The sequence below is a fragment of the Rhinolophus hipposideros genome (assembly GCF_964194185.1).
Source record: "Rhinolophus hipposideros genome assembly, chromosome: 16".
In the NCBI taxonomy this organism is placed as follows: Eukaryota; Metazoa; Chordata; class Mammalia; order Chiroptera; family Rhinolophidae; genus Rhinolophus; species Rhinolophus hipposideros.
In genome coordinates this window covers 38,820,883-38,835,466 of record NC_138062.1, presented here as the reverse complement: position 1 = coordinate 38,835,466, position 14,584 = coordinate 38,820,883, and the positions used below count along the sequence as shown (strand labels likewise).

At 51.0% G+C, this 14,584-nt stretch overlaps 1 protein-coding gene across 1 annotated transcript; it reads left to right on the top strand.

Annotated features, from left to right (window-relative positions):
* The first annotated feature begins 8,025 nt into the window (after positions 1-8,025).
* CNN1 (calponin 1) lies at positions 8,026-13,885 on the top strand. Its single transcript, XM_081076952.1, has 7 exons — positions 8,026-8,169; positions 10,115-10,236; positions 11,815-11,881; positions 11,973-12,110; positions 12,292-12,402; positions 12,897-13,043; positions 13,124-13,885. The coding sequence occupies exons 1-7, from the start codon at positions 8,107-8,109 to the stop codon at positions 13,367-13,369; spliced, it is 894 nt and encodes a 297-aa protein (XP_080933078.1). The 5' UTR covers positions 8,026-8,106; the 3' UTR covers positions 13,370-13,885.
* The last annotated feature ends 699 nt before the right edge of the window (positions 13,886-14,584 follow it).

Sequence of the window (14,584 nt, the reverse complement as noted above, 5' to 3'; positions counted from 1 at the left end):
GGGGTACTTGGATTTGGGGACATGTGAGGGCCTTCCTGCTCCTCTCCTGCATTCCCCTTTCCCTCCCTCACCTTGACCCCCCCTCTACTGTCCAAAATTGGTTGCTGAGTACAGCGAACTGCCCCTACAATTTGCTAATGGCCTTACTGAGTGGTGTGCCTCTGGCTGTGGTCTGTGTAGCTGGCATCAGTGTGATGTTGTTTTGAAGCTTGAGGGGTATTGACTTAGGCTACACCGGCCGTGGGCATCCTCAACGTGCTGTGAGTATACCATATCATGCTGTCCAGAGCATGAGGCCGGGGAGCCCTCATGTCCCAGAGCAGAGTGCGGGAAGGTGTTGAAGAGATGTGGAAGAGCTCCCCTAAACCTGCTGTAGACTTGGACCCAGGGCCAGAATGGTGGAGGCTGTGCCCATCCCACAACCAGAAGGCTCAGATTCCCTCAAGAAGCATTCATTGAGTGCCTCCTTTGTACCAGTCACGGCTCTAAGCCTCGAGGAACAGCGGTGAGCACAAAAAGATTCCTGACCTTGGGGAGCTGGCATTCTAATGGGGAATACAGACAAAAGACCCATGTTCTACAGAAATATTTTACAACTATTTGCAGCTTGAAAAATATTAAGTGCAAACTCTAAAACTTTTGGATATGATTTCGTCTATCATCTTGTTAACCTTAATCTACTTTTGGACTTCGACCATGTTACCTTTTGTTAATAACATTTTTCAGTCCTTTTTGCTTGTGTGTAGAGCTTGACTCTGTGTTCTGTGTATTAATTTAGTTATTTAGATTTATGTATTCCGTCATTCTGCCATCTAAAACAAAGCATCAAAATACATTCATTATACATATTTTAAAACAAATACGTGTTGTGTGCTGGATCCAGAGGGAAATATAAAATTAATTTGAAAAGGGAAAAGAAATTTAAGTTCGCCAAATGCTTAGAATTTTTTTCCAAATTCATGAAGGAAAAATGTAAAATGCGGGGCCAACCTGGTGGCTCAGGTGGTTGGAGCGCTGCGCTCCTAATGCCGAGGTCGCCAGTTCAATTCCCACATGGGCCAGTGAGCAAAAAAACAAAACAAAACAAAACAAAAACTATCAGTAAAAATGTAAAATGCTACATGTGATTAACATAATGGTTATTATTAGATTAAGAATTTTTTTTAAAAAATAGCTTGAGCTGTGTGGCAATTACATGGTATATATATGTAAAACTTCATTGAGCTCTCCATTACTCTTTGTGCATTTTACTTTAATATTTCAATTTAAAAGTTTTAAAAAGTGATAAATGATTCATTGAGCTTTAATTTGTATAGTTTTCTCTATACATTATATACTCTAAAAGTCTATTTAAACACTTTAAACCCATTAGGATGGCTATTATCAAAAAAGCATAATCTAACAAATGTTAATGAAGGTGTGAAGAAAGTAGTACCCTTGTACACTGCTGATGGGAATTTAAAATGGTTCAGCCACTATGGAAAACAGCACAGTGGCTCCTCAACAAATTAAAAATAGAGCTACCATATGATTCAGCAATTCCACTTCTGGATATATACCAGAAGAATGGAGAGCAAGGACTCAAATAGTTACACACCTTATTCATAGCAGCGTGATTCGCAATAATCAAAGCAACTCAAATGTCCATCGACAGATGAACTAATAAAATGTGGTATGTACATATAAAGCAATATTATTCAGATTTACAAAGGAAGGAAATTCTGTCCTTTTGTGAAATAAACCAGTCACAAAAGGACAAATACTATGTGATTCCACTTATATGAGGTCCCTGGAGTAGTCAAATTATCATAGAAACAAAAAGTAGAATGGTGGGTACCAGGGGTTAGGAGAGGAGGAATAGGGAGTTAATGTTTAATAGGGACAGAGTTTCAGTCTTGGAGGATGAAAAAAGTACAACATACGTGTGTACTTAATACCACAAAACTGTACACTTAAAAATGGTAAATTTTGTTATAAACTATACCATAATTTTTAAAACGTCTACTGAAAAATGATAAGTGATAAGAAATTAGGTCAGATTGAAGTGGTGAGGGAGAGGTCCTGGGCTCCTGGAGAAAGCTTCAGTTTTAGGGTGTTAATCTAAGTGGACTAGCACATAAAATGAGGGCTTGGCAGTAGCAAAGGCTCTAGTCAAGGACAGTTATCTGCCCCCATTAAGAAAGCCATTTCTGCAATACTTTGGCTTCCATGACGCAGGACACTGGCAAGGGGACAGGAAGATACACGCAGCCAGCTTAGGATGCCTCAATGACTGCGCAGTGGCAGCGTCTCTGCCCTATCAAGATTCCTGTGATTGGTCGATCTGAGACAGACTTCAGCCAATCAGCTGTTGGTCCAGGAGGGCTTGCGCACCCCGCCCCAGCACGTTGACAGCCACGTGGACAGCTGCCGGCGCGCTACTGCCCTCTGTCACCCGGCGCGTACCTAAGGCGCAGGAGCAGTCAGCGTGGGTGAGGGCACTCGTGTTTGTTGGTGGGGTTGCCATCTGGCAATCTGGTTTCAGAGTTCCCAATGTCCATTCCCCTCTTGAGGCAGTTACGGCTTTTATTTTCTTCACAGAAGTAGTCATTCAAACAGCAGCCTTTACATATTTTTGTATTTATTAACAGAGACCACAATGGTATGTGTTAACTTTGCAGACCCTTTAACACGCAGTCCTCAAAACAACCCTGGAGAAAATAGCAGCTTCACAGTGGAGGGTCCTGGCAGAACCACTTTAACCAAGGGACCAAGGTTAACATCACCAGCGATGACTCATAGTGACATCATATGCCCCCTCAAAAGGGAACATCACCTCTCTGGTATCTCACTATCCTTCCTAGCAATGCAAAAACCTCAGTCTGATCAAGACAAACCAAATTGAGAGGCAATCTACAAAATTACAAACAAGTACTTTTCAAAAGAGTCAAGGTCATAAAAGACTGAGGGACTGCCACAGACTGGAGAAGTCTAATAAGACATGACAACTAAATGTAATGAGGAATCTTGGATTGTGTCCTGGAACAGAAAAAGGATATAAGTAGGAAAATGAAAAATCCAAATCAAGGCAGTCTGTAGTTTATTAATAATATTGTACTAAGATTAATTTCTTAGTTTTAATAAATGTACTATGGTTATGGAAGATTCACAGCAGGGGCATCTGAGTGAAAGGTATATAAGCTATTTTTGCAACTTTTCTGTAAGTGTAAAATTATCTCCAATAAAAAGTTAAAAAAATAAACCTATGAACCAGTCACTATTAATATGCCTATTTTCCAGAGGAGGAAACTGAGGCACAGAGAGGTTAAGACACCTGTACAAGATCACACAGCCAGGAAGCACCAGGGTGTATCTCAAACCCATGGAATATGGATCTGGAGCCCCCACTCATAACCACAGCACCACAGTGCTTTTATTTAAATGAAACAAAGTGCTGCATATTCTGCCTTCATCTTTGTCTATCTCACTTGTTCCCTGTTGATGAGCTATAGTGTGACTTGTTATTAAAAGGCCACTATAAGAAATGTTCTTGCACATACGTCATTCTTCACACCTACACTTGTACTTCTTAGGACTATCCAAAAAAAAAATTTGCTGGTTCAGAAAGTAGGTAAGACAGAGTTCTCCAGAGAAATGGAATATATATATATATATATATATATATATATATATATATATATATATACATATACACATACATACATATATACATATTATATATATTATATATATATAATTAGTTGGTTCATTGTAAGGAATTGAGTCACATGACTATGGAAGCTGGGAAATCCAAGATCTGAAGTTGGCAAGCGGGAGACCCAGGAGAGCCAATGGTGTAAGTTCCAGTCAGAATACTGCTGGCAGGCTAGAGACCCAAGAAGCACTGATGTTTTAGTTCCAGTCTGAAGGCAGAAAAAGACCAATGTCTTGAAGGCACTCAGGCTGGAACTGTCTCTTAACAGAGGGTCAGCCTTTTTGTTCTATCCAGGCTTCCAACTTGAATTGGAAGAGGCCCACTCATATTGGGGAAGGCAATCTGCTTCACTCCATTACCAGTTCAGATGTTAATCTTATCTGAAAAACACCCTCACAGTCACACCCAGAAGAATGTTTGACCAAATATGTGGACAATATAGCCCTGTAGCCCAATCAGATTGACACATAAAATTCACCTTCAGAAAGGTAAGGACACTTGTCATTTTGAAAGCTATTGACAAATTGCCCACTCTCATCAACAGTGTTGCCACAGCCTTGGTCAAGTGTTCTGATTTTCACCCATCTGATCGTCACCTGTCCACTTTTTAAAAATGCTCTCTTGTTTAACTAGATGTTGCAAAGCTCACGGCTGGACAAGGGAGTGGGCAGCTGTAGAATGGCCTGGAATAACTGCAGCCACAGACTGTGACCTAACCCCCTCTCCATCATCCAATTGGTCTGGGGAGGGTTGGAATGCAAATGCAAAGATGACCCCCACCTCAACTGTCCTCTGCCAAGGAGATTCTAGGAAACTGTACCTTTTGTGTGTGTTTAAGCACCAGTATTTTAGACAGACATGGGTTTGAGTCCTGGCTCATTCCTTTAATTCTATTTATGCACCGAGAATTGTTTGAGCACCTGATGTGTACAGGTACTGTACTGGGCACTTGGGATAGAGCAGTGAACAAGCAAAGCCTGCCCCCAGGGGGTTTCTCTTCTTATAGTATGAGATAGATAATAAGCAAATAGGAGATGGTAAGAAAAAGAAAGCAGGAGGTGCTTTTTTAAATCAGTGGAGGTAGACATTTTATGCCAGGTGCAAACACAAGTGAATAGCTCCTCTCCCTCATGCCCACCCTCTCGGTCAGTCTGGTGGGAGGGGATGCTATTATTTTACAGCAGGTGGTCAGAGCGAGCCTCTCTGAAGAGGTGACATTGGAGCAGAAGAAGTGAGGAGAGGCCATGCCATGTAGGTATCTTGCGGAAATGTGTCCAGGTCGAAGGAACTGCCCATGCAAAGGTCTTGTGGTAGGAGCTTGCTTAGCAGTCAAGAAATACATGGGAAGGATCTGGGAGCAGTGTGGCACTGGGAGAGTGGCTTCGCCTCTCTGAACCTCGAGTTTCCTTATCCATAAAGTGGCCCTGAGAGTTTTCACCAAGAGGGTGGTGGTGAGGATTAAATGAGATTGAGCCTGGCACAGTGCCTGCCAGGGAGTGAGCCCTCCAGAAACAGAAGCCATTGGGAATAACAGCCTATTCCTCTTTTCCGGAGGGGAAAACTAGGTCAGAAGAGAACAGGGCTGCCAAGGTAGGCAGGTGCAGGGGGAAGGGCTTGCGACTCTTTCCTGGAGACTCACAGGTACAGAGAGGTGTGTGTGTGTGTGTGTGTGTGTGTGTGTGTGTGTGTGTGTGTGTCTGTTCTGAAAGTCAGGTAGGTTTTAGAGGACTCTTATTAAAGTTGAGAAAACGCAGGGCTTTTCTTTCATGACTAGACTGGATGGACCCTTTGGACAACTGTTCTCTACAAGATCCCATCTTTTCATTTAGATGGGAAACCTAGGGGCTGGGGCCTGGGTAACACGAGATAGGACTTGAGTGGACTCACACCAAGCAGCCAATGATAGGGGAGTCCCCTGGGGTGGGGAACCCCGGGATGGCATCAACCCCCCTCTCTGTCTCTACTCTCATTTACCCAGCAGAGACATCGAGAAAGAAAAACAGTGGTCCAGAGATGTGGAACAGAGACAGAGAGATACTAGAGGAGACATGGCCCGGGGGTGGGGGGGGGAGGGGGGGAGGCAGTGTGACAGGCAGATTCATGGAGACACAGAGAGACAAAGGGTGAGACAGAAAAGGGTTAAGCGACGCGGAGGGACAGACACAGAGCAACCAAGAAACAGAGCATAAGATACAAAGACACAGACCCAGAATTGGAGGGACAGGACAGACCCAGGAAGGGCCGTCCTCTAGGGAGACCCCCGGTTGCCCTGTCGGGGGGCGCGCCAACTATTTCTCCACTCCGCCCCCGTCGTGCCTGGGCCGTGACTTCAGAGCCGGCGCGGATTCTATAAATGGCCAAGCGGCCGCAGATCGGGAGGCAGGGCCGAGTGAGTCAACGTGCACGTCACCACCACCGGGTCCCTGCCAGACCCTCCCCCCGCATCCTGGGCCGCCAGGGGGCGCGGGCCACGAGCTCCTCAGGGGCGTGGGTCTTCACATGCGCAGTAGCGACCTGTGGCCCGCCGAGGGCTGCTCCGCGTGGGCAGAATACCGGAATCTGCGCGTTCGAATCCTGGCTCCGCCACCCTCGTGCTGTGTGATCTCCGGCAGTCGGTTCCTCCTCTGTGCCTCATATCCACCCCACCTCATAAGGCTGTTGTGAGGAATGAGTTAACAGATCCAATGCATTTAGTACATAGCAGGAGCTAATTGTTAGCTCATTTATGTATTTTAGTGTATCTTCAACATATTATTACACGCCAGAATTTGTCTAGCCCAGTCGATCTCAAATGGGGGAGAACTGCCCCCCACCCCTCGATCATTTGGCAACGTCAGGAGATATTTGACTAAAGGGGTGCTACTGGCATCTGGTAGGTAGAACCCCCGGGATGCTGCTTAAAACCCTACAATGCCCAGGACAGCCCCCTACCTCATAGAATTATCCAGCCCCCTGTCAACAGTGCGAAGGTTGAGGAACTTGCCTTTGCCTCTTAGCATTAGGGGTAGGGACCTGGGTTCAAATTCTGCTCAGCCACTGGCAAGCAGTGTGACACTGAGGCAGTGATTCCACACTCCTGTGCCCCAGTTTCCCCATCTTTAACTTTCATATAATAACAGCGTCCACTTCTGAGAGTGCTGTGAGGATTGAGCTGACAACATGCACAGCGCTTGGAACAGGGCCTGATATAAAAGCTGCTGTGATGTTAGCACATCACAGGTGTGCCCTTGGCATGTGGGCAGCAAACTGCATGTCCTTAACATATTAGAGTATGGCAGGTGATGACAAGTCATCCAAGTGTCACTAACAAGGTCTTGACCTATGTGGCATAATGTGGGCATGATACCCCCCCCCCAGTGGTCCAGAGGTAAGATCTGGCCAGGGGGAGCTGCTTGCAGGTGTTCCCTCCAGGCCAGCCTGGCTGGTACAGGGACACATGGGGCTGTCCAGGGCCTGGAACCTGTTAACAGTCAAGACACAAAGACACAGACCCAGAATTGGAGGGACTGTGTCTCAGTCTGTGTCTCAGACTGTGTCCTTGGATAATTGGAGAAGGTGAGATCCGGGATCTCTGCTCCCCCCAAGACCTTATGAGGGACTGGAGGGGACAGAAATGGATGCCAGAAATGGGTCCCCCCAGAATTGGAGGGACTGTGGCTCAGGCAACCCTTGGGTAGTTGGAGGTGAGATCCAGGATCTCTGCTCCCCCAAGACCTTATAAGGGACTGGAGGGGGCAGAAATTGGTGCCAGATTCTCAGCAGAAATAGTGCTGTTCCCTGAGTCTTCCCCTGTGCCTGGCACTGGGAAGGCATGTTGGAGGCCTTTTTACTTCTGATCCTCAGAACACCCTCATAAGCAGGGACTATCATTAACCCATTTTACGGATGTGGCAACAGAGAAAAGGAACTTGCCTACAGTTATGGACTGTTATGTCTGGAGTTAAATCTAAGGTGGTGCTTGCTAAACTACCATGTGTCGCTGTCCTGCCTCAAAGCTGGAGAGAGACATGGAGAGATGGCATCAGAGACACAGCCTCAGAGACAGACACAAAGAGTCTAGGAGACCCAGCCAGGGCCCAATGAACAGTTGGGGGTGGGGAGGAGTGAGGGAAAGGTTGGTCTCTGTCTGGCTAAGCACCCCCTCAAAGAATAACCCAGGCCGCCCCTCTAGGTGGAAACAATGACACAATCAGCTCCCAATACCAAGGCCCTGACATCACGAGGTGGGGGTGGCCGAGGTGGGGGTGTCCCGCCCCTTGGCAGGCCCCTGCAGCCAATGGGATGGACTTGGACGAGGCCCGGGCCGCCTCCGTAGCTTCAAAACCGTGTGAGGAGAGAAGAGGGTACAGACAGAGCCTCAGCTGCTGCCCAGTCCTCAGCACCACTGTCACCACTGCCCACCACTGGCCAGCATGTCCTCTGCTCACTTCAACCGAGGCCCCGCCTACGGGCTGTCAGCCGAAGTCAAGAACAAGGTAGGGCCGGAGTGCCTCCCCTGGCCTGGCCCACATGCCCTGCCAGGCAGGAGGCCCCACTCTTGGGGTTCCCTGGATCCCCTCCTGCCTATCCCATGTGACTTAGAACCTAAGAGGGAAGAGGGACAAGTGTGCCACAGGGGCTGCCTTCCTCCCCCTGCTGAGCATCCCAGAGCCCTCAGCTTTGGTTGGGGGGTGGAGTGGGGGGCACATAGGCAGCCACAGGTAAACAGAGGGAGTTGTTCCATTCTGAAGACACCACTTGATCAAAATCCCATTAACCCTTTGTTTTTATGGTGGCCTGGGAGAGGACTTGTTGATTTTCCCTACTCCCCTAGCGGGACAAAGAAGTTGGGGAGTCCTTGAGAGCTGGGGTTCCTGGGAGGTGAGGCCCAGAAAGTGTGGGAGATCTTGAAGGAATAAGGAGACAGCTGAGGAGGGCAGAGAGTGGGCATTAGAGATACGGCAGGAGTCTCCTAATTTTGGAATTAAGAAGGTACTGAGACACCACTTCCATGCTATGGATGGGTAGACTGAGGTTCAGAGAGGAGAGGCAAGCAGCTAGGGTCCTACAAAAGGGAGGTGTACAGCTAGGACCCTGGGCTCACCTTCTTTACACCAGAATGGGGTTAGCTTCTCTAGGGCAGCACATTTGAAGTACCTAATCCACTGGAATGCTCCCTTGAGGCCTGCCACGAGAGGAATCCCAGCCCCATTTGACAGGAACACTGAGGCAGAGGGTGGCTTTTGCCAGGGTTCCACAGAGAGGAAGTTCGGAGCTGGGATTGGAACCTGGGTTGGGAATCCTCGTGGCTGGACGAGGGAGCAGGTGGGGGGCGGGTGCTCAGGCTTGAGACACATCCCAGCACCACCACCCCCCCTTTCAGAGCCGGGCCCCAGAGCTCAGCGGAGCCGCCAAGCCATATAAGGCGGCCTTGGGGAGCCCGGCCCGCGGGGCCGTGCTATATAAGGGCCGGTTTGCTTTATAAATCCGGCTGGTGGGGAGGGGGACAGCAGGGCCCCTGGACCAGGTGAGGGGGCCGTCCTCCTCACCTCTCCCTCCCCCAGAAGGGGCAGCCCTGTCCTCCAGTGGCTGGGAGCCTGTCTGGGCTGGGGGAGAGGGTTCTAGAGAAACGTGATTCTGAGAGCCTGAGACAGAAGAGAGACAGATGTGGGAAGGCAAGCCAGGAGCGAGATAAGGCTGAGACGGGGATGGAAGGGCAGAGGGGGGAAGACAGACGAGCCCCACTCCCATCGGAGGGAGGAAAACTGGAGTCCGAGTTGAAAAGTGACCCAGAGATGGATGAACCAAGAGCCCCACCCCCAGCCAGACATGGAGAGATGGTGGGGACAGGAAGACAGGGCCAAGGAAAGACAGGCATAGCTGAGAGACAGACAGAGGACACGGGAGATGGGGAGAGAGACAGAGAAATACAGACACAGCGCACAGGGCCAGGAGTAAGACAAAGACAAGCCCAGACCCCCAGCCAGAGCTGGAGCCCCAGAGATGAGGGCCTGGAGCAGTCCTCTGCGAGGCAGTATTCAGGGGCACCCTCTTAGGTCTCCTCCCCCACTGCCTGAGGCACCCAGTCTTCCAGCAGGGGGGTGAAGAGGGGCAGGGCCAGGGGAAGCAAAGCCCCAAGTTTGGCCTGGAGGGGGAACTAGGAGGCTAGGCGCCACCCCCCAGCTCAGAGTATCCCCCTCTCCACCCACCCTTGTCTGAATTCTCTGGTGCCAAACCTCAGAATGCCCGGAATGGCCCCCTGGGCAGGTGCCATCTCAGTCCTGGCCCTGAGCCCCCTCAGCCTACCCCACCCCCAACTTCCATGGACACTGTGGCAGAATTGCCTTAGTTGGGAAGGAACAAAGAAGTATATCAAGCTTAGGGAGCGAAGCTTCCCCCCACCTGCATCCTCACCATCATGTCTGTGCCCCACACCCCCAGCTGGCCCAGAAGTACGACCTCCATCGGGAGCAGGAGCTTCGAGAGTGGATCGAGGGGGTGACAGGACGTCGCATAGGCAACAACTTTATGGACGGCCTCAAAGATGGCATCATTCTTTGCGAGTGAGTGGGACACTGGTGGCCTAGACTCTGCCTAGGGCTGTTCCCCAAATTGGTACCCATCTCTCCCCCTCAGTCCCTCCTGGATTGGGTACTTTATATCTCAGACTTTGAAACAGTCCTCTTGAGGTGGCTAATAATCATTGTGCCCATTGAACAGGAAAGAAAACTGAGGCTCAGTTAGGTAAAACACATCACTCAAAGTCCCACGCTGTTCCAACGGAAATGTCTCTACATTCTAGCCTTTTAACCATCATGCATACAGGGCACACAGGCCCATTAAAGGCCTCTAGTGTCCCAAGAAAGAGTGGTCACAACTAAAAGACAATGGGGAACAATGGCTGTCCATCATGGCATGATGACACGAGGGATATGCCACAGTAATTTAAGAGGGCCCTGATTGTCTACCTGTCTCAGAACTTAAATCACTGAGGAAGACGCAACCCCTCCCAGCTCCCAGATACAACCTCAGCCCTAATGCTGGGCGGGAGGGGCCCTGAGCCTAGCAGAGGTCCTGTCTACATTTTGGAGTCTGACCCAGGGCAGGGTAACCATGAGGTGCAGAGTGTGCCCTTGGTAAGGTTCCGGAAGGTGCAGCCTAGGTACTGGGAAGGGGGAGGGGAGGACGGGAGAGTATCTTTTTCTACCATATCCACAGGGAACACGGAAGAGGGGGACAGCCTGGTGTCCCAGCTCCGACAGGGCTTAGGGAGAGAAGAGTGCAGAGCCACCCACCCTGGCAGTCCTTCATGCACCCAGCATTTATGGAGCTTCTGCTGTGTGCAAGGTCTAGACACTGGAGATATTGAACAAAAGAGCCTCGGAGCTCACATGGAGATTGAGACCTAGTGGGGGATCAATCGAGAGATCAATGAAATAATCACATACTTGCCTGTGGTGGAAAGCACCATGGAGAAGTCAGTGGGGAAAGATGGGGGCTGGATGGGGTGAAGGGTTGCTGTTTTGTATAGAATAGTCTGGGAGATCTTTCTGAAGAAGTAACATTTGAGCAGAACCTTGACTGGAGTGAGGGACGGAGCAGGGTGAACATCTGAGGCAAGAGTGGGACAAGCAGAGGGGACAGCCAATGCAAAGGCCCTGAGGCGGAACGTGCCTTGCGTGCTCCAGGAAGAGCTAGGAATGGCCGGCTTCGGGAAGTGGAAGGATGTTAGCTGGGGGCCGATGACTTGGGGCCTTTTAGTCATGCTAAGGAATTAGGAAACCATGGGAGCATTTTGAAGTGGGGAGTAACTGGAATTGTTTTGAAAAGGCCATTCTTGCTGCAAGATGAAGGGTCTGTAGGGGACGAGGTGGAAGCCGGGAGCCCATGGGGAGGCCATTACAAGAGTCCAGGAGAGAGACCCTGGCTCAGAGCAGTGTGGTGGGAAGCTGTGGTGTTCTGGATGTTTTCAGAAGGCAGAGCAAGAGGCCTTGCTGAGGGATTGGATGTAGGGGTGAGAGAAGGCAGAGAGTCAAGGAAAAGTCTGAGGGCTTTGCCTATACCCCCGGAAGGCTGGGTTTCCTAAGCCGCGGAGGAAGGAGGGAGTTCTGTCACTTCTCTCTCCCACTTCTTTCTTATAGGTTCATCAATAAGCTGCAGCCAGGCTCTGTGAAGAAGATCAATGAGTCGACCCAAAATTGGCACCAGGTGAGCCCAGACTCTTTTTAACTCTTTCAACCCCTGGCCACAGCCCCTCAGACCTCCCCCCAACCACCTCCTACCACTGACTCCCCTCCAGCTGGAGAATATAGGCAACTTCATCAAGGCCATCACCAAGTATGGGGTGAGGCCCCATGACATCTTTGAGGCCAATGACCTGTTCGAGAACACCAACTACACCCAGGTGCAGTCTACCCTCCTGGCCCTGGCCAGCATGGTGAGTGAGGGTCAAGGGTGGGTATGGGGCAGGGGGCGGTGGGCAGTCTGGGTTAGGGTTTGAGTGGGTCCATTCCTGTCCTTGAGCCCAGGGTGGGTGGGAGAGGGAGAGCAGGTGCTAGGAGGGAACCCTGAAACCCAGTGGCTCCCTCGCCAGTCCCTGCCCACCCCTCTACCCCCAGGCCAAGACGAAAGGGAACAAGGTAAACATGGGGGTAAAGTATGCAGAGAAGCAGGAGCGGAAATTTGAGCCGGAAAAGCTACGAGAAGGGCGGAACATCATTGGGCTGCAGGTACTGCCCCTTCCTCACCTGGGTCTTCTGCTGCTGAGCCAAGGTGGGAGGTCAAGGAGGCCGGGAAAGTAGCCTGGTCCCTGTAGGCTTTGGGGGACAATATTATCTGGCCTTAACTAAACTATATGCCAAGCATTGTGTTCTAACTCCATACCCTAACTCACTCCTACAACTCTAACGGGTGGGTACTGTTACCATCATACCCTTTATACAGATGAGGAAACTGAGGCCTAGAGAAGCTAGCTCACTTGTCAGGATCATCAAGGTGATGAGAGGCCAGGCTGGGACTTGAACCCTGGAGGTCAGGCCCGGGTGCTCTGGGCCACTTACTGGGCTGTGATGCACTCTCTCCGTGCCTCAGTTTCTAGTCTGTAGCCCCAGGGTGGACACAGTGCCTTGTTAGAGGGCTGTGTGTGCCCACTGATGTTAGTGTGTCTCATGGTGCGTGGTGAGGCTCTGTAACCCTTGAGGTGACTCTCCTTCTGGCTCTGTAGATGGGCACCAACAAGTTTGCCAGCCAGCAGGGCATGACGGCCTACGGCACTCGGCGCCACCTCTATGACCCCAAGCTGGGCACAGACCAGCCCCTGGACCAGGCCACCATCAGTCTGCAGATGGGCACGAACAAGGGAGCAAGCCAGGTGTGTTGGGGGACTGTGGGGCAGGTTGAGGGCCCTTTGCCCTCGCCGTGCCCACAGCCTGAACACGCTGCCTTCTGCAGGCCGGCATGACGGCGCCCGGGACCAAGCGGCAGATCTTCGAGCCAGGGCTGGGCATGGAGCACTGTGACACACGCAACATCAGCCTGCAGATGGGCAGCAACAAGGGGGCCTCACAGCGGGGCATGACGGTGTATGGGCTGCCGCGCCAGGTCTATGACCCCAAGTACTGCTTGACGCCGGAGTACCCGGAGCTGGGCGAGCCCGCCCACAACCACCACCCACACAACTACTACAACTCTGCATAGGGCCCTGGGCCTTCTGCCTTTTCCCCAGGGAGGCCAGCTGCTGCTCTCAGCAGGGCCCAGCCCGGCCCTGCTGACCCCCGCCCCCTGCATGGCGCCCTCCAGTCCCCTGGCACCTGCCTACAGGGTTAGCATTTGTGGGGAGCAAATTGGGAGGCTGGTGTGGGGGAGGGGACCCTCCTCCCTGGATTGCTGCAGGGTCCAACATCGATCGAGCTAGGTGTTCCCAACAGCACCCAAAGGACGCACTGAACAAAGCTACCCCAGCTGTCCCCCAACTCCCTCACAGTGGGTCCCCCCAGGACAAGAAGCCCCCCCAAGCGAAGCCCCCAGAGCCCAGGCTCTGCCCGCCCCCACCCCATTCCCGCAGTGGGAGCCAACTGCATGCCCAGAGACCCAGCGGACACACGCGGTTTGGTTTGCAGCGACTGGCATACGTGGATGTGACAGCGGCGTTTGTAACTCGAGCACTTTCTTTTTCTACTTCACTGGAGCACAATAAATGGCTGTAAAATCATCTGAGGACTCAGGTGGCTCTGTCCCAGGGCCTGTGTGGCTTTTGCACATGTGTCGACAGCCTTGCTCAGACACGCACCATTGCTCTCACATACATCTGCTCAGGCGCACATACTCACACACACCCTACGATACACACACGGAACTCACAGCCACTCACACACAAAAGACACACAAACACCACTTGGTATGGTGTGCACACACTCTCTGCAGCCTTAGGTATAGATACACACATGCAGCACACACTCCTACATAAAAAGACACACGACAATGCACACCCTCACATACGTACACAATACTCACACATGCTCAGTGTTCATGTACCTTCCCTGGGAGCCTATGGGTTGCGGTGAGAAAGAACCCAAGTGCTGAGACAGGATAGATGGGACTAGGTGACCTTGGGCGAGTCACTTCCCCTCTAGGCCTGCTTGTTCATCTGGAAAGTAGGGACAGCAAGCAGGGGGTCATGAGGAAGCTTAAACGACACCTCCAGATGGGATGATATTTGGCACCGACCAACGAGAATGGACAAGCTGGGTCCTGGACGCGCGTGTAGGCAGGGGGAGCCCTTTAGTCCTGGAGTGGATTGTGGGGGTGGAGGAGAGGGCAGTGGGGGAGGATGGGCACTTCAGTGGCCCAGGGCAATAGCCCTTTACCGACTGGCACAGAGCATGCGCCCAGCTCAATCTGCCCTCTTAGGGC

Excerpts from the sequence above, each read along its gene's own strand:
- CNN1 (XM_081076952.1), top strand. The coding sequence starts at position 8,107 with ATGTCCTCTGCTCACTTCAACCGAGGCCCCGCCTACGGGCTGTCAGCC. Across the intron at positions 12,111-12,291 it reads TCCTGGCCCTGGCCAGCATG|GCCAAGACGAAAGGGAACAA; the intron begins GTGAGTGAGGGT and ends CTCTACCCCCAG. Across the intron at positions 12,403-12,896 it reads GGAACATCATTGGGCTGCAG|ATGGGCACCAACAAGTTTGC; the intron begins GTACTGCCCCTT and ends CTGGCTCTGTAG.